The sequence below is a fragment of the Lynx canadensis genome, chromosome D3 (assembly GCF_007474595.2).
Source record: "Lynx canadensis isolate LIC74 chromosome D3, mLynCan4.pri.v2, whole genome shotgun sequence".
Taxonomy (NCBI): Eukaryota; Metazoa; Chordata; class Mammalia; order Carnivora; family Felidae; genus Lynx; species Lynx canadensis.
In genome coordinates, this window is record NC_044314.2 from 76,248,753 (window position 1) to 76,269,908 (window position 21,156).

A 21,156-nucleotide genomic window follows, 5' to 3' on the forward strand; every position below is an offset into this window, starting at 1 on the left:
GTTCGTGGTCAGCTCGTGTGGCTGCAGGAAGCAGCGACGACAGATGCTGTCTGTGCCCCTTGGTGCCCACGGTCAGGGGGCAGACGCGTGCTGGGAGGTGTTTACGACCGACGTTCTCTCGTTTTGGCTGCCTTGCCTCTTGGTCAGAGACCTAAAGGTTACCATGTCCGCCCCAGACGTCCAGCCAGGCCCCATCAAGGGAGAACTTCCGTTTTTTGAAAGGCTACTTCCCTTGCTGGTCTCGGCGTTGTGTGTCCAGAAAAGCTTTTTCTTGGCTCTTAAGAATCTGTTAACTCTAAGTGGCCCTTCTCTTCTGCTAGTACATTAGAACGTCCCGAAGCCGTCACTGGACTCGACCGTGAGTCGTGGCCACGGACACGCACATTTTCCTGCAAGACTGAAGGGGGTATTTGCACATTGGTGCAACCTTTCCGGAGGGCGGTGTGACAAGGTCCGTCTGGAGTCTTGAATGTCCTTACCTTTTGGCCCAGGGTCTTCACCTCTGGGAATTGTGCCCCAAGGAAACTGGTAGAAGAACTCTTCAGGAACGAGAAGAGGGAAGATTAGTCTAGCAGGGTTAGTTAACTTTAACCACCCAGGACCGATTGCTCTCCACAAGCCCTCCTGAGGCCGTACGCATGTACAGTGTGTATTTACATGTAGAATAAACCCAAGTTTTCTTGTTTCTATGTGGAGGTACCAGCGGTGGGTAGTTTTGACTTAATTAGATTTTCCTGAATTTTCTGTCTCACACAAATGTCTTTACTCCCAGACAGAAGTCATTAAAAGTAGGGGTGCCGGGGCGCCTGGGTGGCGCAGTCGGTTAAGCGTCCGACTTCAGCCAGGTCACGATCTCGCGGTCCGGGAGTTCGAGCCCCGCGTCAGGCTCTGGGCTGATGGCTCGGAGCCTGGAGCCTGTTTCCGATTCTGTGTCTCCCTCTCTCTCTGCCCCTCCCCCGTTCATGCTCTGTCTCTCTCTGTCTTAAAAATAAATAAAAACGTTGGAAAAAAAAAATTTTAAAAAGTAGGGGTGCCTGGGTGGCCAATTGATTAAGTGTCCGACTTCAGCTCAGGTCATGATCTTGCTGTTTGTGAGTTCGAGCCCCACGTCGGGCTCTGTGCTGATGGGTCAGAGCCTGGAGCCTGTTCCGGATTCTGTGTCTCCCCCCCCAACTCTCTGCCCCTCCCCAACTCATGCTCAGTCTCTCCCTCTCAAAAATAAACATTAAAAAAAAACATTCAAGGGGTGCCTGGCTGGCTCAGTCGGTGAAGCGTCCGGCTTCGGCTCAGGTCATGATCTCACGGTTTGTGGGTTCGAGCCCCACATCGGGCTCTGCGCTGACAGCTCAGAGCCTGGAACCAGCTTTGGATTGTGTCTCCTCTCTCTGCCCCTCCCCTGCTCGCACTCCGTCTCTTGTGTCAAAAATAAACATTAAGACATAAAAAACAAGTTATTAAAATTAATGTATGGGCTGCCGGGGTGGCTCAGTCAGTTAAGTGTCTGGCTCTTGACTTCGGCTCAGGTCATGATCTCATGATTTGTGAGATCGAGCCCCACCCCCACCCTGTCAGCTCTGTGCCGACCACGCAGAGCCTTCTTGGGATTCTCTCTCTCCCTTGCTGTCTGCCCTTCCCCCACTTGCACGCAAGCTCTCTCTCTCTCTCAAACTTAAAAAAATTTTTTTTAATGTATGAGTGATGAATTTGTAATCCGTGGAAACAGGGATCCTAAACATCCTAAATCAACAGGGGCGGGGGGTGGGGCAGGAAATGATGGCGTGCCATAACCAGTTCTGGAGACAGGGACTCCTCAGAGCCACCCGACGATACCAGTGTATATTCCTGATAGAGTCAGTAGTTAAACGGAAGGAAACTTTATTTTCAAGTTTAGAAGAAAAAATAAGCCCTTTTCCACCCAGACTTCTGTCTGGGGGGGAAACGTTTTAAATCACAAAGGAAAAGATAACGTTGGCTCTGTTAAAGTGAAATTACATAAGACTTCGATATGTCAACAAAAAAATGAAGGTCATGGAACCTGGGAAATATATTTTCAACCAGTAAGATAATGAAGTATATTTCCATCTAATGTATCTAATATATTTCGTGTAATATGCTTGATCTCAGATCCAGCCCCTGTCTCTGTTTGCGAAGGGGGTGATCTGTGCTGATGCGCCCGTAGCATTCCTTCCTGGCCCCTAGGAATTGAGTCTGTCAGCAAGTGGTTTATCAGAACCAGGGGTGGAAGGACAGACAGTGCTAGGAGTCACTAGGCACAGTGAGCTTTGTTCCCCCAATTGCAAGTTTCTGGAAAAGGTGGGACAGAGATGAAGGGACAGACTGCTCCAGATCCAGTGGTCCTCGAGGGTCAGGTGGCCGCTAAGTTGGTTAGGTCGGTGGAAATGTGGAGGAAGGTGAGTTTAGACAAGCTGCTGAAATCTTTGCAATTCAGTGTAGTTTTCCTTTATTGTGTGGAAACGCAGCCAGGTAAGACAACTGATTTTAAGAGCCAGGGCTAGTACACGGGGAGTGGGGGGTGGGGGCGTGGTGTTGGATGAGGAACACGGCTCCGGTGACTGGAAAGTTCGAATCCACTGCAGCTTGCTCGACTCGGGAGCTTGGGAAGGAAGATCTCTTCTGTTACCAAAACCACTGGGTGCGTTTTTTGTTTTAAATGGAGAGGCTTCCTCACACGGGTCTCAAAGACTGAATATTTTTGGAAAGGATGACGTGGGGGTCTGCAGCAGCGCTGGAGAGAAATGACTCAGACAGAAGCCCAGCGGGCGGCTGCCGGTGTCGGGAAGGCTCCGGGTTGAGGGTCCAGCAGTCATCGGTGTTGCAGAGGCTCACGTGCCTGTGCTGTGAGCTGCCGGCTCGTTCAGGTGATGCCGATAGATCACAGTGGCAAGGGGACCCCGCACAGGACGCCGGGGGGGCCCTGAGGGGCTGCAGAAGCTGAGAGGGTGGGTTTCCAGACTTGCTGAGCCTCACTTCCCCTGGGGGCCCCTCTGGTCCCCGGCAGCAGGCCCCGCCTTCCTCACAGACCTGCTGTCTTCTCATTACTTACAAACCGCGCCCCCCCTCCCCCGCCCCCGCCGCCAACTAGACGTGGTTCTGTTTGTCTTGACATTCACTGGGCGAATACTTACTTTTCCAGTGAGGGTGTAAAGGTCCAGAGGAAATTGTAGTTGAGCAAATGACCAAGTGGTCCAGCTGTTCGGTGTTCGGACCACAGCTCGGTGCCCTGAGGGTCAAGACCTCAACCATCAGTATTTCAGCAACAAAATCCAAGCTTTTGGGCTGTGTGGAGATAGGTCTGAGAACTGGGAAGTTGCCCCATAAATAACAGGAAGTTGTTGCAGGTTCATTTCCTCGCCGAGATGATACTTGGGTCACAGAAGATAGAAAAGGCACCTCACGGTTAAGAAACTGCTGGGCTGCTTCTGGCCACGCTCAACTACACGCATCCCCCAAGACAGTAAAGTGAGTTCTTGGCACCCTGGCCGCTTTCCACAAGGGGCAGTGGATTCAAGTGCCATAGAAAATGGCAAGGTGGAGAATCCCTTGTAGGCATCTGTGCACCTGCCAGAAACTTCCCGTTGTAGAGAGACCAGACCATTGTAGGAACAGCCTCGTAACTGGTTCCTCTAACACCACCCACCTGTTCCCTTTTTTGTTTCCAGAGTGATGTTTTCTAAAACAGAATCTGTCAAGATCTCTGAGGGGGACGCAAGTGGTTCCCCTTGTCTCTAGGATGAAGTCATGCTCTTTAGCGTCGTCTATGAGAGCTCCCTTGACTTGCCCCCTGCCTCCCACCCCACCTGATTCCTGTCTCCTCTCGTATCCCATACACGTTCCGCCAGCTACTCGTGTTGGCTGTAGCTTTAGAATACGTCCATATTCCAGCTGCTTCTCACACTGCCACTGTTAACCCGCTAGTCCGTGGCCCTGTCATCCCTGATGTGGACCGAGCTTCTGCGTTAGGGTTCTCGAGAGAGAACCAATAGGATGTGTACATATACAGAAAGAAAAAGGTTCGTTATAAGGAACTGGCTCACATTTTGAAGGCTGACGAGTCCCAAAGTCTCCTGTCAGCAAACTGGAGACCCAGGAGGCCTGATATTTCCATTTGAGTCCAAAGGCAACAAAAAATCATCGCTCAAAGGTAGTCGGGCAAGGGGATCTCCCTTACTCTCCTTGTCTGGTCTATCCAGGCCTTCGCCTGATTGGGTGATGCCCACCCATACGGTGGAGGCCAGTCTGCTTTCCTCAATCTGGAGATTCACATGTTAATATCTGGAAACCCCTTACAGATACACCCAGAATATTTGACCAAATAATCTAGGTACCCCCATTGGCCCAGTAAAATGAACATAAACTGTCAGAGCTTCTAAACCAAGCTTCCTGTTCCCTGCTTTAATAAGTCTGTCTTCCACACAGTGGCCAGAATAACCTTTTAAGGTATTAGGCAGATGAGGACAAAGTAAGGTCCACAGACCAAATCCAACCCTCTGAAAGTTTCTGTGATAGCCCACAAGGGAAAAATAGTCTTTACATTTTTAAATGATTGGGGGGGGGGGACTTTAAAAAAGAATAGTGGCAAGTAAAAGGCGCATGAAACTCACGTTGTAATGTCCATAAAGTTCATGGGAACACAGCCGCGCCCATTTGTTTAAGCCACATCTAACGGCTGCTTTTGCCTTACACCCTCGGAAATTAGTTGCAACCAGAGACTGGCTACAAACCCTAAAATGTTTACCATCCGCCCCACTAAGAAAAAGCTTGCTGATCCCCGTATTTATGGAGTCAAAACCCTCCATGGCTTCTCCTCTCGGGACAAAAGCTGAGATCCCCACATTCGGCTGGCCCCATCGCCTCCCCGACCTCCTCTGATGATGTCCCCTGGTTTTCAGGAGACCCCCTGCCTTTGAGCTTCCCACATACTGCTCTCTCCAGACCACCCATCCTCCCCCCACCCCAGTGTCTGCAAGGCTCACCACTGCTCTCCCTCCCCTGCCCCCCTCCCCATAACACCTTATTTCCACGAAGACCTAGCACCTTTGGTGGAGACTCGGATCGGATCAGATCGGATCAGATCAGATCGTCTCCCCTGAAACGAATGTAAACTCCCCCAGGACAGGAACACCTTTCGTTCACTGTTATCCCTGGAACCTGGCATATTGTATTAAGAAATATTTGCTCAATAAATGAATGAAACTAGGGACGCGTTCTGGGGCGGGGGCATCTATTGGATTGTCCGCATGGCAGTACTTTGCTTCCAGGATATGACCCTCCCCTGAGCACCGCTGACCCCTGGCTGGGCCAAAGCCCCTCCCCCCCCCCCCCCCCCCCCCGCCGCCTTTGGAGCCACCTCCATCGGTGCCAAATCCACGTTTCCCTTCACAGAGGCCTGGGATTTGGGGATGTGAGGGAGCAAGCAGTCAGAGCAGGTGTGTGGTGATGATGGACAAGGGGCTTCTGGGTCCCTTGAGTTCCCTAAATCCACGCATAAGATCCAGCTACATTTCTAACCTTAAGTGCCACCAGCTATCCCAGGAATCCTATTGCCATTGAAGCCAGTTAGGGAGGAGTTTGCAGCCAAGACTCCTTCCTCGTGGCGGTATTTCTCCATCATCAGAGCCCCGTGAGGTCTGAGTCCGGAGTTCTCCATCACTGTACCTCCCTGCCCCGTGCTTGGGGTGGGTGCTGGAGGCATTGATCCCTTCAGCGACTACTGTTGGAAAAAATCCCTGAGTTTGGAGCACATTTCTAGGCTTGATTACCCTCTGGCCTTCCGGGTCTGGGAACAGCCCCTGCGCTGACCACCCTCTGGCACCAAAGCTGACCCACTGAACCCTGGGGAACGCCTGTTCTTCTTCTCTCTGGAGGAATAGCTTCACTCTGCAGCCTTTCATCCCGGAGCTGCCCAGAGTGACAGCCAGAATCCCGGGCTCCCCAAAATCTGCCACCGTTTGAGAAGGGGAATTGCATCCCAGCTGCGGTGGGCCCCCCAAGTGGCCATTTCCCTTTTAGATGGTTCAAATCACAGCTGTGAGCCCTCCCTTCAATCAAAGAGGATGTGTGTGTTGGGGAAGTGGGGGGGGGGGGCGGGCAGGTAGTTGAGGGTGGCCCCTCCCGCCCCCGCCCCCGCCTTTCCTTAGAGCAGCTCTGTTCTCTCAGATCTTTGCTTTCATTTGAACAAAGGATCCCATGACGGGTAATTTCCCGGTGCTGCCCAGAGAGGTCAGGCTACACAGCCAGCTGGATGCTTTAGTAGGAAGCTGCAGGCTTTGTGGTCTGGTCTGGCCAACCTGGGCTCAAATCCGCCCGGGCCCCCTCCCCGAGCCTCAGCTTCCTAGGAGGCAGAATGGCCACTTGAGAAGGCAGGCATGATTCTAGGAGAGCTGCGGCCCCACCTTGCCCGCGGTTTTCCCCATTTTCAGGGAAATGGGCATCTTTGGGGGACGGAGGGTGCCCACGGTGAGTTCCCAGCAAATTCCAAATGGCTTTTCGGATCTCGGCTATACCTGTCAGGTGCAGTCCGTGCCCATCCATGAAATTTCAGGATTCCACGAGTGTTTAATTTTTTTTTTTCCTCATTTTCCTCGCTAGCTGAGCGCACAGTTGACCAGCCTACACCTGGTAAATACCAGGTCGAAGCTAAGCGTTGCTGGCTTTGGTCACCTGCACCTCCCTCTGTGTCTCTAGAACTTAACCGTCGTCGCCGTGAACTTGTCACTAATGTGCACAGTCCCCTCCCTGCTCCACTCCCCGCCCAGATAGAAGAGAGGAGCAAAGTGCAACCCGGATAGGCCACCGCGAAGCTGATGGGAAACACCATCACGTGGCGGCTACGAGCATTTTCACGCAGCGGCTAATGTAGGCAAAATTGCCCTTCGTGCACGGACAGCCGCTTAGGGGGCGTCCAAGTAATAAGGAGGCTGTAGGCTGCTTGGATATCCAGTCTGTTGTTGTCGTCCAAGTCGGGACCCAGTGAGCTTTAAGATGGGGTTGCTCCAGCGGTAATGGGTTAGTTAACCCCCTGCAGCACATTTCCAACCCCCCCCCCCCACAAATGGCCCTTGGTCCCCAGGCTAGTCCCACCACGGGGTCTGTGTCGAGAGGAACCTCACACCTGCTGGCTTTGCTGACCTGCAGCTCCTTCACACCCCAGCAGATCACATGGTGTTGTAAAGTGGTGGGGACCAATCACAACAGGCAGAGTCTGCCAGGAGGGGCTGTGATAATTTGTATATTTATTCCACTGTGATTGAACGCTGGCTCAGTAGTCAGAGAGCCTGCGTTTAAACCCTGGCTCTCCTGCTTCGCTTCCTAGCTGTTTGGCCTCAGGCAAGTTACTTAACCTCTCTGGGCTTTGGGTTTTTTTTCCCCCCATCCAAACATGGGAATGCTAATACTACCTACCTCGTGAGGCAATTGGGACAAATTAAACTGTCAATTTGCGTCATTGTGACAAATACGTCAAGCGCCTAGGACAGTGCCTGGCATGAAGAAGCACCTGATAAATGTTAGCCGTTGTTATGCTTATACGACGGGCACTGTGCTTGGCCCAGGAGGTGCGACAGTGGCCAAAAGAGGCCTGGGTTTCTTCTGGAGCTTTCCAGAGACAGAGAGATGTATCAAGTCACCACATGTGCGTTGGGGAGGGGCACAGTGTTGTGAGATCACAGAGTGGGGCCGGCGGTCAGGAAAGGCTTTTTCTGAGGAAATGGCACATGAACTGGGTCTGAATTGTGAGTAGGAGTTACTCAGGTGATGAGCAGTAAGGAATGCTCCAGGCAGAAGGAACTGTACGTGCAAAGGTCCTGTGTCAGGAGGAAACATGAGAGGAACTAGAAGAAGGTGCTGGAACAAGGCGGCATGTGGATGAGATGAACTGGAGAGGAAGGGGGGGGGCAAGGCATTGTCTACTATGTCAGGGATTTAAGTCTTTATTCTAAAAGCAATGGGAGCCATTGAATCCTGCACAGGCAGAGAGTTGTTCTTGAACTTGGAGCAAGGATTTTCCATTGAGGACTGGGGGCCTGAGACCTGTAGCCGCTCTGAAGTTTTAAGATGGAGAGACTCAGGGAGTCAGAGACGAGGCGATTGGGCTCTGCCTATATGTGCAGCCCAATAAACATGCTCTTGAGGGGCGCCTGGGTGGCTCAGTCGGTTAAGCGTCCGACTTCAGCTCAGGTCACGATCTCGCGGTCCGTGAGTTCGAGCCCCGCGTCGGGCTCTGGGCTGATGGCTCGGAGCCTGGAGCCTGTTTCCGATTCTGTGTCTCCCTCTCTCTCTGCCCCTCCCCCGTTCATGCTCTGTCTCTCTCTGTCCCAAAATAAATAAACGTTGAAAAAAAAAATAAAAAAAAGTAAAAAAAAATAAAATAAACATGCTCTTGGACTTTCACTGATTCCTTGCATTGTTTTGCACTAAGCATTCGCGCCTCCGTTTTCCAGATGAGACCGTTTTTCAGAGAGCTCAAGCGAATTGCCTAAAGCCACGCAACAAGCTTAAAGGACCCAATTCTCATTCTCAGACCTGTGCTCTCCACCTGGCTATATTCAGTGACCCTGGATTGTGGCTTTTGGCCTGGCCACGAAGCTGGAGGCCCCCAGAAGGCAAGGATAGCATGTGTCTTAGGTGTGGCTCATTCCGGTGCCTGGCACTTGTCAGGGCTCAATAAATGTGCCCTGCGCCGAGAAAGCCAGCAGCCTAGTCTTGAGGGGGACCCGTGTTTCATTCTGTCCATCCGTGGGGACCTGGTGGGTCACTTCTTATTCCAGTTTGGTTCTCCCCATAGCCAGTGTCTCTTCATTTCTCTAGGTCGGGGATCAGCCGGTGGGACAAATCTGGCTCTCCACCTGATTTTGCAAAGAAAATTTTACTGGCGCACGGCCACGCCCATTCATTACATACGGACCGGCTCTTTCCATGTTTACCACCACAGAGTTGAATATTTGAGACGGATCCACAAAGCTGAAAAGATTTCGCCTCTGGCCCTTTACAGAAAAAGCCCCTTGCTCCTGTTCTAGGGAAAGGAGTTGCCCTCTGGACGGGGGCGGTTAGTCTATGATGTCTAAGTGGGTTTCTAACCCCTTCTAGAGAATCCTTCAGAGTCAGGCTGAGGAGCATAAGAGGAAGTGACTTGACTGGCCCATTGCTGCAGCCAAGGGGCCTTAGGAAACCACGGTTGGAAGCCTCGAGAAACACAGGGCTGGGGCGTGGAAAGGGCCGTCCCCAGAATACCCCAGAAGGGTGGAGACAGACCAAGGCAGCAACCGTCTAGTCATTCTGAAATCTAGGGTGTCTGTGAAGTCCTTGCCTTGCTTAAAATCTCTGTTTCTTGATAACAAGGTCAACATGTAGATTGTTATGTATATTTTTCTGTTTAAAAATATAGGGAAGGAAGGTTTATGGGCAAGAGGAGAGCCACCCATCGCTGGGCCAGTCAGAGATGAGCCCTGCATTTCTTTCAGTGCCTCCGCTGAGCACCCGCCCTCTGCTGCGACTCTGCTCTTTATACACCTTCACCCCTGCTTTTCCACTAACGAGGCGTGAGCGCTTTGCACGGCGTGACTTGAACACCTGCCTCACGCTTCATCAGGGGGCAGGCTTCCGTGAGTTTGGGACTGGTCTGCTTTTTCCCACCGTTTCTCTCACCTTAAGTGTAATTGCTCCCGTCTTGGAAGGCATTTTTGGGGCGTGTTTTTCGGGGCCCCACTTGCAAGAGTGGAAACCTGCTCACTGTGAATGCTTGGATCTCACAGGTGTCAGGTGCCATGAGTTGTGGCTTTATGGGCTCCGCACAGACCGCGCGATCCGGAGCGCTCTTAGCAATGTCTGTTCCTCTGCGAGGTCCATTCAGCTGGGCGAGTCTTCCCTTGAAAGGGTTTGCCGGCCCCCCTTTTATTCCCTTTTTACACAGAGCGCTTCAGCCAGCACGATCACAGGCCAGGCGCCGAGACAGAGGGCTGGGCTTTCTTCCGGCTGCCCGGACCTGGGTCTGCCACCGACGCTGTGTGACCTGGAGCGAGGCACGGCCTCGCTTTGAGCCTCAGTTTCCCCACCTCCAAAGATGGCTCTGGGCAGTACGTGAGCCGATACGATGCGCAGCAGCGTCTGGCCTGTGGCAGAGGCCAAGGACCATGGTAAGCGTTTGTACTGCTCGGCTTTGCAGGTGAGGCAGCCGAGGCTCGAGAGAAGTGACTTGCCTAAGGTCACACAGGTCGTACGAGGCCAGTTATCCGCCCCGCTCCCCAGCCTTGCGAGTTGTCCCCCTGTAGGGCCCTGCTCCCAGATGGTTTGCAAAGCTCACAGATGGCATAAAGGACCAGGTAGTTTCCTTTTCCCCAGCTGTGCCCGACCCTCCAGAGAAGCAGCGTGTGGCTGCATCTGGGAGGGGGAGGAAGGGATACATCTGGGGAGTGTGGGGGTCTGCATCTGCCCCCCCCGACCCTGCCCCCTTGGCCAGTCCTTCCACCCCAGAGCCGCGGGTGGGGGTAACAGCCTCTGATAGCCCATTCAGAGTTTAGCAAACGGCCGGCTCTCCTGGCCCCCTGGCCTGGAAGGGGCCAGGGACATACCCAGCTTTAAGCCTGAAAGTTCTGCATCCCCAGAACCCGGTCGGTCTCTGGCAGACCAGGAAGGGAGACCGCCCTCCTCTTGTCCTCTGCGTCTTCAGGACCTCACTGCTGGTGTCAGAACTGTGGATCTGGTAATCGATTCTGGTTCAGGATGAGCTGGTCTGAGGGGTGGGGACCCAAGGCTGTTCCCAGAGGAGGGGCTGTCCTGTGTCTGACGTGCTTGTGAACTCGGGCTAAAACACTGATCTGGAACTCCTATAACCTGAGAGTGGCCTCCAGCCCCGACGTGGGTCTGTTTCGAGCTTCTCAGTCCCTGTTCCTGAGGGCTGGCTACTTCCAAACCTGCTGGGGAAGGGTGGGAAGTTCTAACATTCTTACCTCCCCTTTTGGGGCCTCAGTTTCCCTGTCTCTGCAGACCGGGGGAGTTTTTGGTCCCTTCCAGGATGGAGGCCCCAGTGGTGAATACCCACTGGGTTTCCAGTTTCCATTAAAAAAATTTTTTTAATGTTTATTTATTTTTGAGAGAGAGAGAGAGAGAGAGAGAGGAAGACACAGAATGCGAAGCAGGCTCCAGGCTCCGAGCCATCAGCCCCGAGCCTGACGCGGGGCTCGAACCCACGAACCGTGAGATCATGACCTGAGCCGAAGTTGGCCGCCCAACTCGCTGAGCCCCCCAGGCGCCCCCGGTTTCCATTTTAAAACTGCCTGTGTGTAAGGTAGGGTAAGAACCCCTGACTGCATACGTCCTGCATCCCACCTATACAAAGCCACAGGCCAGACCCCGGGAGATGATGCTTTCCTTCACTCCCTTGAGAGTTCTGTGCTCTCTTAGGTCTCCTGGCCATTGGCCACGCTGTGCTCTCTGCCTGGGGTGCCCACCCAGCCCACCCCTACTTCTCATCCCTGCACCACTTCTTGGAAGACTCCCCTGACAGCCCCTCCCTTGGCCAGGGTGGTTTAGGGGCCCCTCCCTCGCTCACCGCAGGGTGACAATACTGAGTGTAATGGTCTGTTTACTGGTTCACCTGCTGGCTTCCCCACCAGACGAAGAGCTTCTGGAGCCAGAGCCCAGAACTGCTTGCTTTTGGACCTCCGAGCATGCAGCCTTGGTGTGCCAGACGTGGCCAAATGAGCGAGTCCGGATGGAGAAATAAAATAAGCATGTCTTGCCCTGATGGACTTTGCCATCTAGCTCCTCAGAGAAGTTACCGATTGGAGCTAAAAGGACCACCTGTGCATCTAGAGATGACTCTGGAAGGAATGACTGCATCGTATTTGCAAACCTCAGGAAGGTGTGCGTTCTGTGGTTTCTCCCACCCCGGCTCCCTTCTTGGACAGGAGTCTAGAACCATCCTTATTTGCGTCTGGTCACTGCCTTCCCTCCAGGGCAGGGTCGCCCCACCCCTACTCTCCATCACCGTGGGGTCGCGCTGGGGTCTCCTCAACCAGCCCTCCCCAGAAATCTTCTAGAAGCTTCTTGATGTTTTCATACCTACCAGAACCCCAGAGTGCTCCCGGGCTCGGCAGGTCCCAGTCCGTCACCACCCACCCAGTCTCAATCAACATTGTCACCAAAACTGTCACAAACAAGGGGGTGTGGGCCGTCACGTGGCCCTGTCTGAGTAACCACATTCTCGCTTCCTTCTTTCACACAGGCCGTTGAAGGTTGGCAGGGTCTGGGACCACAGCCCCGGGTGCCACAGCAGTGCCCTGGCAGTGTGGGCTCGGTCCCCATCACTGAGGCAGAGAAGCGGCTTCTCCCCGGCTCACGAGGCAGCTGTCCCATGCTCTGCTGAGCAGGGTAAGTGCCAGCTCACAAAACCATAGGGAGTGGCTGGGGGGAGCTGTGGGACCGGCAGGCCTGGACTGCCTGACAGCCGAGGGCAATCCCGGGGCAGGACCTGAGCTCCGAACCAGAGCTTGGGCTCGGGGTGAGGGGAGAGGGGCTCAGGATCGAGGTCGTGGCCTTATTACACAGTCTCTTCCAGATCCTCAACTTCTATCCCAACCTTCCCATCGGGACTGCCAGCAGCTGCTGGCTCGGAGAGGGTGAGGTTTCTTAATAGAAAAAGTCCGAAAAATCAGGAGCATTTCTCTAAAAATCATGCTACCCCTCCTTTCCTACAAGGCATGGGGAGGTGAAGGGATTTGCTCAGAGCAGAGCTGGGGTTAGGGCTGGGTGATTCCAGAAAGGGGGAGCAGGTGCAGGGCCTGTCTGGAAGCTTCTGAGGCTCTGGATCCATAAAAATATTGTCTCCAAAGCTGCATTCTTTTTTTGTTTTTCCCTCACTTTATTTATTTATTTATCTATTTATTTATCTATCTATCTATTTATTTATTTATTTATTTATTTATGTTTATTTATTTATTTGAGAGAGAGTGCAATCAGGGGAGGGGCAGAGATTGAGAATCCCAAGCAGGCTCCGCATTGTCAACGCGGAGCCCGACGCAAGGTTCAGACTCACGAACGAACCATGAGATCATGACCTGAGCCGAAATCAAGAGTCGGGGACTTAACCAACTGAGCCATCCAGGCTCCCCTCCAAAACTGCGTTCTTTCCACTTTCACTTGTTATGACGTTGGAAAAATTGTTGAAAAAATACGAAACAAAAAATACGAAAAAGTATGAAAATATTAGAATTAGGACGCTAATATCGCTAGCAAAAGAGAAAGTAATCATCAGAATTTGAATGCTCTTAGGTATTTGTATTTGGGGTGCTTTAGGGGCGTAAAGGAGAGTGGTGGGGGGGTAGTACCTAAAGCTATGGCCCCTGACACACACACACACACACACACACACACACACACACACACACACACACACACATACACACACACACACACACACACACACACACACACACCATAGACAATGATCTAGGGCTCCAGGCGCCGGGAGTTCTCTTCCTTCCCTCCTGGACCCTCTCGTTTTCCTCCTCTCCCATCTCTGACTTCGAGTCCCCCGAGAGCAGGCCTCTCACTGGGCAAGGGGCTCAGGAGGTGACCCCCCCCCAGGCCCAGACGCGTTGGTGGCTTCCTTTGGGGCCTGCCTGGCCACACCCAAAATGGTCTATGCCTTCCTCACCAGGCTAGGCCGGCAGCCAAGGGAGATTGAAACGCGGATAGCGGAAGGGACCGGGCTGTTGGGCTGAGCGCCTCTGGGGAAGCTCGGCCAGGCTGGAGCAGGGGCTTCGGAGGGCCCGGGGAATCGTCCAGGCATGCTGTGCCCCCTTTGTGCAGATGGGAAACCCTCAGAGGGGACAAGCGGCTGCCCACGGTGGCCTGGCTGGGAGGTGGCCGGGCTTGGACGGACCGCGGCCCCATCTGGCTGCAGGACCCTCGCGGAGCCCCCGGCGACCCCGGCCCTGGCTTCTCAGTCTCCTTTGCTGACCTTGAGCAAGAAGATGGTGGGGGTGGGGCGGGGCACGAGACTCAGGCGAGAAGGAGACAGCATGGCTGGAGCGTGTCTGTGCGTCTGTGCGCTTGTCCACCTGGCTGTCGACACAGGTCTTCAGCCAGCCATCGGTTGTTAAACTAAGACCAGGGGTAGGTCTCTTTGAATTCACGTGTGCAAAACAGCTCACCTCCTCTGGACCAGGCTAGCCAATTCAGGGTCCGAAAGGGGAAAGTTAGGTTTTTTGGTAGGTGGGCAAAACCCCAAAGTCTTCGCCGTCACTGTGGCTTGTGTTCCCGCAAAGGCTACGGAACAGTAAACAGGTGTATCTGTGGTATTAAAATGCATGGGGGGGGGGGGCGCCTGGGGGGCCCAGTCGGTTGGGCATCAGCTCAGGTCTTGATCTCAGGGTCGCGAGTTCAGATGCACTGAAGGAAAAAAAAATTTAAGGGGAAGAAAGTCTGAAAGGGCTCCTTGCTGGGGGCGGGGGAGATGCTGAGAAAAGGTGGGGAAGTGCAGGCACCGTGCGGGAAGCCCGAGGGCACATGTCCTGTGCACCTGCCTGCTGGTGGCCTCTGTCCCATTCACGCACCACCCCTGCAGCGGGCGTTTAATGACCCCCAGGAGGCCAGGCCTGTCGGTGCTGGGGACCCAGCGGAGACTGCCCTGCAAGAGCTTGTGATCTGGCGGAGGCAGTGGGGCAGCCACGGTGCCCGTGCCGATGGGCAGGTGTCACGGTGCCTGCTGAGCCCTGCGCATGTGGTGTGAACGGCGACATCTCTCCTGTCCCCTTGGAGTTTATGGGCCAGTGGGAATGGAGTTTTAGACAGTAAACATTTTATTTATTTTTTACTGTTTTATTTTTAATTTTTTTTAATGTTTATTTATTTTTGAGAGAGAGAGAGAGAGCATGAGCGGGGGAGGAGCAGAGAGCTTGGGAGACACAGAATCCGAAGCAGGCTCCAGGCCCCGAGCTGCCAGCACAGAGCCCGACGCGGGGCTCGAACCCACAAACAGCGAGATCATGACCTGAGCCGAAGTTGGAGACTTAATTGAGCCACTCAGGCGCCCCTATTTATTTTTTCGAGAGAGAGAGAAAGAGAGAGCACGATGAGTAGGGGAGGGGCAGAGGGAGAGAGTGAAAGAATGTTAAACAGGCTCCAAGCCCAGTGTGGAGCCCGACGTGGGGCTCTTGATCTCGCGACCATGAGATCATGAGCTGAAATCAAGAGTCAGATGCTTAACCGACTGAGCCACCCAGGAGCCTCAAGTAAGCAAACATTTTAAATGGTTTAAACAATGGGAATGACTATGCCTGAGCAATCCAGGATGGCTTCTTGGAGAAGGTGCCATTTGCTCAACTCTGGAGAATAGATGGGATTATTAATCCCTCACATGGGATTAATAGAGGAGGTTGTAGGGCCTGAGTGAGCTAGTAATTCACGAATAGCTCTCAAACCAGTGCCTGGAACCTTGTCTACACTTGACACATGTGCTTTGCAAACCAGGCATGGGCCAGGGCTTGCTGTGGAGACAGGTTTCTAGGGCTCCCCGTCCCGGCCCTCTCCGCCAAGATCAGAGGTAGGGATGTCAAAGCTATGCCTTTGGGCATATTTCCGGGAGATGGCCCCAAATGCAGAATGACAAGGACAACAGCTGGCCATTGTTGAGCACTTAATGTGTGCTAAACCCTCAGCCTGAGCCAGCTCACTTCAACCCACAACCACCCCGCTCCGTGCTGTCGTCACTGTCTTCGCATTCCAGACGAGGAGCCTGTGGCTCAGAGAGGTGAGTTCGGTTGCCCAAGGTCACGCAGCTTGTAAGTGCCAGAGCCGGGACTGGATCTGGTTTGACTGGATCAGATCCTGATCGGAGCAGGGGCCGGGCTGGGCCGGGGCCTATCCTGTCCGCCAGCCCTGAGAAATGCCCTGAGGTGTGAGGGGGAGGGCACCTGGGCCTCGGTTTGACCCACTCGTTGATCTGGAGCCTTCCCTTCTCTTGGCGGCTGTTTCACCCACACCCTGAGATGCTCAGTCTTTCACATCTTAAGGTTCCAAACTCCTGAGCGCTGGGATTCCCGGGATCCAAGATTCTGAATGCAAAGTCCCAAGCTTCTCACGGCGCCCTGGCGTCTTCCCCACGCCTGGAGCAGGGTGTGGGCCCCCCGCCAGCAGCCTGCCCCTCCACAGCCTGGGTGGGGCTCGGGCAGAGCACCCTGGTTTTAGGGTGAAAGACAGGAAACGGGCCGTATCTGACCTACTCTGTTAGGCAAGCAGGAAGAGTGTGACAAGGGTGTGACAAGTCTGCCCCTCTCTCAGAGCCCCCCTCCTGTGGCGAGTGACCGTTTTCCTGCCTCCGGGGGAGAAAGGTGGAAGGTGGGGGCTTCACCGCTCTGAGGAACGGACTTCACTCTCCTGAGCCTTGGCTGTCCTAATCTGTGTAATGGGATTCGCAAAGGCCAGTGCCAGGGTGGAGTGAGTAGGGTGATGAAATGGTCCAGCCGCAGTGGGGCCTTCTGGAAAACCATCGTCCTTATATCACCATGCATTTAACTTCAAGTAAAGTTAGTATCCCCCCTGCCAGACACAGCGCTCCTCTCCTCGCTACCTGCACGGCCCCCTCGGAGTCACAGGACCCCCAGGAGCCGGGATTTTTTTTTCCCTGTCGAATGGGCTGATGCCTGCCCAGCCACAGCCTGGCTCGCGGCTGTGATGTCCATGGTCCCCGTCCCTTGAGGTCTGTGGGATGGCAGGCGGCAGGCTGGGGTGACCGGCCACCCCAGCTTGCCTGGGACTGAGGCCACAGGATGAGGGATAAGGGGATGATCTTCAGCACTAACATCAGGAATCCTGGACGAGGATGTTGGCCCTAATTAGACCTGGGCTGGGAGATGGGAGATTTCCCGGTGTGCTCTGTCTCATCTCAACACACAGGGAGGCCTCTGCTCTCACGCTGGACCCAAGGCCTCCCTCACTGCCCATGGCGGAGGTGGGGAGGCCGCCGTATCCGTACCTTCCCTGACTCTGAGATTCCTGTTTCCTCTGCCCCTCCGGGCACAGCCCCCAAGAGGCTCTCCCAGTAAAACACTCCCTGCTGGATGCCAGCTTCAGGGACCTTCCCTGCAGCATGCTATTAGATTCTCAGGACCATTCTTTGAAGCGAGGTCGCCCGTTTTACAGATTAGGACACTGAGGCTCAGAGAGGGTGGAACGAGGCTCAGGTGACACGGCTGCTGAGCGGTCTCTCCTCCACCCCAAGTTGTCTCTGCATGCAGGGGAGGTGGGGATGGGCGCAGGGAGAGGGCAGGGGAGGGCGAGAGCCCCCTCCACCCTCCACGCAGGAACAGCGGGTGGGGCCTTTTTTTTTTTTTTTTTTTTTTTTTTTTGTTCCTAGCCTCTCTGCTTCCAGGAAGTGGCTGAGAGCTCTGCCTTCCAGGAACCGAGAGCTGCCCGAGTGGGGGGTGAAGGGTACAAGTCTTCGTAATTTTGAAACACTATCCAAGCTGGTGGCTTCTTCCTAAAGTCCCCCTCCCCCGCCCCACCCCAGGAAAGCGGGGCCAAGATCAGGCCCTGTCCTGTACCCCCAAGCAGGAGCTCCACCCTTGTGCAAAGAAACCGCCTCCTGAAGAGGGAGACAAAGAATATGTGTGTGTGGGTGTGTGGGTGTGTGTGTAGGGGGGGGATACGTTTAGTAAGCACCTACTTGATGGGGTTTTGGAATGATGGGAGTCTGGAACTGACAGCCAAGAAAGGTTTCTTGAAGACATCTTTGGTGCAAAAAGGTGATTTTGTTAAGGCTCGGGGCTAGGAGGGGGGGGGCAGGAAGAGTTGCCCTGGGGCTGTAAGCTCTGGAGTTGGGGGAGGTGAAGACAAAAGGGAAGCCTCCAGAAGGACTTTGATGTGCTAAAGAGGGCTCCTAAGATACCTGAGGCCTTGCGGTTGTCAAGCTAAGGTGGTTTTCCCTCTAGTGAGGCATTAACAATAGGACGGCAGGGGATTCCTGGAGAAACGGTTCTGTTCTGTTTTGCCTCAAGTATTCGTCAATGGGCTGCAGGTTATAAATACACTTAATCTTACCCGCCATTTCCTTCTTACCTTTGTTCCCCACATCGCTGTGGAGGAGAGGGTGATGTTGGGGCTCCAGGAAACTGAGTCTAGAGGTTTCTGGAGATTAGGCTATTGATAGATTGCCTTTTTCTTGTAATTTACCAAGACATTTGTAAACGGAGAGAGAGAGACTCAGGTCCTGCAAGACTGATCTCTATCAGCTAACCATTTGTTATCTTTCCTTTCCTTTGTTCTTGGGCAGCCAAGGGTACCTGAGGACTATCGCACACATCCCGCCTAGGGAGGGGGTGTGTGCTAGCTTGTGCTTGGCCCTCAACTTGCTTTATGGCCCCTCATCCTAGTGGGAGCCTGGAACTTTTGAATCCATTCTCTTGTTGTATTCCTTTAATAGCTCGATGAGATAGATGTGGTTTGTTATCCCCATTTTGCAGATGAGAAAACTGAGGCTCAGCAATTCAAGGTCCTACAGCTTCTATGGGACAGAACTGAGACCGGAACATCTTTTTCTCTCCCCCCCATAGCCTGTTCTCTCAATGCTGTGCCCTGCATAGCCCTCGGGACATATGGGGCTGACCTTTCTGGGTGAGATGGCCTTCAAGGTCTCCTTATTCTTAGTCTGCCCTCCTTCCCTCAGCTGGGTCCCCAACCCCGGCCATAGATACAACAAGCTAAGGTCTCTTCCAAGCCTTTGGTCCTTCTGCCCCCTCAGCTAGGTCAGCTTTCTCCACCAAGCCTTCCCGAATCTTCACTGGGTTCCAGTCTGATCTCTGGCAGCTGTGTGCCTTTGGGCAAGTTGCTTTACCTCTCTGAGGTAGAGCTTCATCTCTCCACGGTAAAATGAAGATAATTGTGAGTGATGAGGTTTTGGAGTGATGGTGGGGTTCGGAGCTGACGGCCAAGAAAGAATTCTTTTTTAAAAAAAATTTTTTTTTTTAACGTTTATTTATTTTTGAGACAGAGAGAGACAGAGCATGAACGGGGGAGGGTCAGAGAGAGGGAGACACAGAATCTGAAACAGGCTCCAGGCTCTGAGCAGTCAGCACAGAGCCCGACGCGGGGCTCGAACTCACAGACGGCGAGATCTTGACCTGAGCTGAAGTCGGCCGCCCAACCGACTGAGCCACCCAGGTGCCCCAAGAAAGAATTCTTGAAGACGTCTTTGGTGCAAAAAAAAAGTGATTTTCTTAAAGCATGGGGCCGGGACCCGTGGGCAGGAAGAGCTGCACCGGGGTTGTGAAGGGTTACTGGTTTATGCTATGGAGTGGGGGGAGGTAAAGTCAAGATGAAGTTTCTCTCTTTTTAAAACTTATTTACTCTTCCTTTATTTTTGAGAGAGAGACAGAGTGTGAGCAGCAGAGGGGCAGAGAGAGAGGGAAACACAGAGTCAGAAGCAGACTCCAGGCTTCGAGCTGTCAGCACAGAGCCCGATGCGGGGCTCGAACTCACAAGCTGTGAGATCATGACCTGAGCTGAAGGTGGATGTTCAACCGACTGAGCCCCCCAGGGGCCCCTAAGATTACCTTTTTCTTGTAATTTACTCAGATATTTGTCAACTGACGGAGACTCATGTCCTGCATGACTGTGACCTGTATCAGCTAGCCGTTTGTCTTCTGTCCTTTCCTTTGACCTTGGGCGGGAAGCAGTACCTGAGGAATATCCCACCTGGGGCTGGTGTGTGTGTCCGCGTGTGTACAGGTGCACGTGCGCGTGTGTGCGTGCGTGCGCGTGCCCTAGCTTGTACTTTGCCCTCAGCTTGAGGGCCTGATGTGTCTGGTGCAAATATCATGAAGTTTGGTTTGAGAAATTATTTTATTTTATTTGTGAACTTTTTTTAGCGTTTAGTTTTGGGATAGAGCAAGAGCGGGGGACGGGCAGAGAGAGAGAGAAAGAGACAGAGGACCTAGAGTGGGCTCTACGCTGACAGCACAGAGCCCCACATGGGGCTCGAACCCACGAACTGTGAGATCATGACCTGAGCTGAAGTCGGACGCTTAACCGACCGAGCCACCCAGGCGCCCTGGTTTAAGAAATTATTTTAAGACACGATTTTTTTAATTTATTTTTTTAAATGTCAGTACTTTTTTTTAATGTTTATTTATTTTGAGAGACAGAGAGAGAGCCCATGTGTGCTCTGGGAAGGGGCAGAGAGAGAGAGAGAGAGAGAGAATCCTAAGCAGGCTCTGTGCCGTCAGCACAGAGCCCGATGTGAAGCTCCATCCCACAAACCATGAGATCGTGACCTGAGCCGAAGTCAGGAGTCACACTTTTAATCAACTGAGCCACCCAGGCACCTGAAGGACTTTTTTTTTCTTTAAGTTTATTTATTTTGAGAGACAGAGAGAGAGCGTGAGTGGAAGAGAGGCAGAGAGGGAGAGAGAGACTCCCAAGCTCAATCGGCTTAACCGATCGAGCCGCCCAGGTGCCCCCAGGCTGCCATTTTGGAAACCAACATAATTCTAAGTAACAAGTGGAGGAGGTCAAGTGGAGCCTGGGAGCTGAGGGGCCTAGGAGTACGTTATAGTCACTCAAGGAATGATGAGCAACTGGTCTCTGCTCTAAATTATGTGAAGGACAAGGAAAAGTATTGGAACTGACCCAGGCTCTGCCCCAGGCACAGTGCTTGGGATTGCACACTGCTGAAGGTATTGTATCCAAGGAAACCAGGAATACCTGAATCCTGGCCCAGGACACAGCTGTCCCTAGCCACAGGATTCTCAAGTGCATGACCCCGAATCCCATAAACAACAGCCCGTGCCAGGGGAAGCATAAAGGGAGAGAGAGCAATCAAGAAAGCAAGTTCAGGGGCGCCTGGGTGGCTCAGTTGGTTGAGCATCCGACTCTTGATTTCAGCTCAGGTCATGATCTCACGGTTCCTGAGATCGAGCCCTGGGTTAGGCTCCGTGCTGACAGCATGGAGCCTGCTTGGGATATTCTGTCTGTCTGTCTCTCTCTCTCAGAAATAAACAAGCTTAAACTTTATATATATGGGTGTTCACAATGCTGGGAAGAAAGACCAATGAGACGGTCAAAAGCAGAGGCATTGCCCTTTTTGGCCACTGGTCAGGGGGCTGAAGGGTCACAGCAGAATGGGCCCCCAGGCAAGTGAAA

At 53.3% G+C, this 21,156-nt stretch overlaps 1 protein-coding gene and 1 long non-coding RNA gene across 7 annotated transcripts in view; one reads left to right on the plus strand and one right to left on the minus strand.

Moving 5' to 3' along the window:
• Positions 1 to 1,858: 1,858 nt before the first annotated feature.
• On the minus strand, positions 1,859 to 3,750 carry LOC115498830. The gene is made up of 2 exons (XR_003963966.1): positions 3,147 to 3,750; positions 1,859 to 2,952 (listed from the first exon to the last, which is right to left on the minus strand). It is a non-coding gene; the product is annotated as an uncharacterized LOC115498830 (long non-coding RNA).
• Positions 3,751 to 11,197: 7,447 nt separating this feature from the next.
• The window catches only part of TMEM119 (transmembrane protein 119), a 36,351-nt gene continuing 26,392 nt past the window's right edge, over positions 11,198 to 21,156 (plus strand). For 2 of the 6 annotated variants that reach the window (XM_030292532.1, XM_032595361.1), the window contains exon 1: positions 15,721 to 15,769. Coding sequence is in view for 1 of the 6 variants with exons in the window: in XM_030292528.1 (XP_030148388.1) it covers positions 11,685 to 11,878; positions 12,242 to 12,387; positions 15,705 to 15,769 (405 nt within the window). In the remaining 5 variants the exon portion in view is untranslated. Of the gene's footprint in view, positions 11,303 to 11,630; positions 11,879 to 12,241; positions 12,388 to 15,704; positions 15,770 to 21,156 lie in introns of those variants that run through there. The other 4 variants (XM_030292528.1, XM_030292526.1, XM_030292531.1 and 1 more) reach the window with 4 other exon arrangements.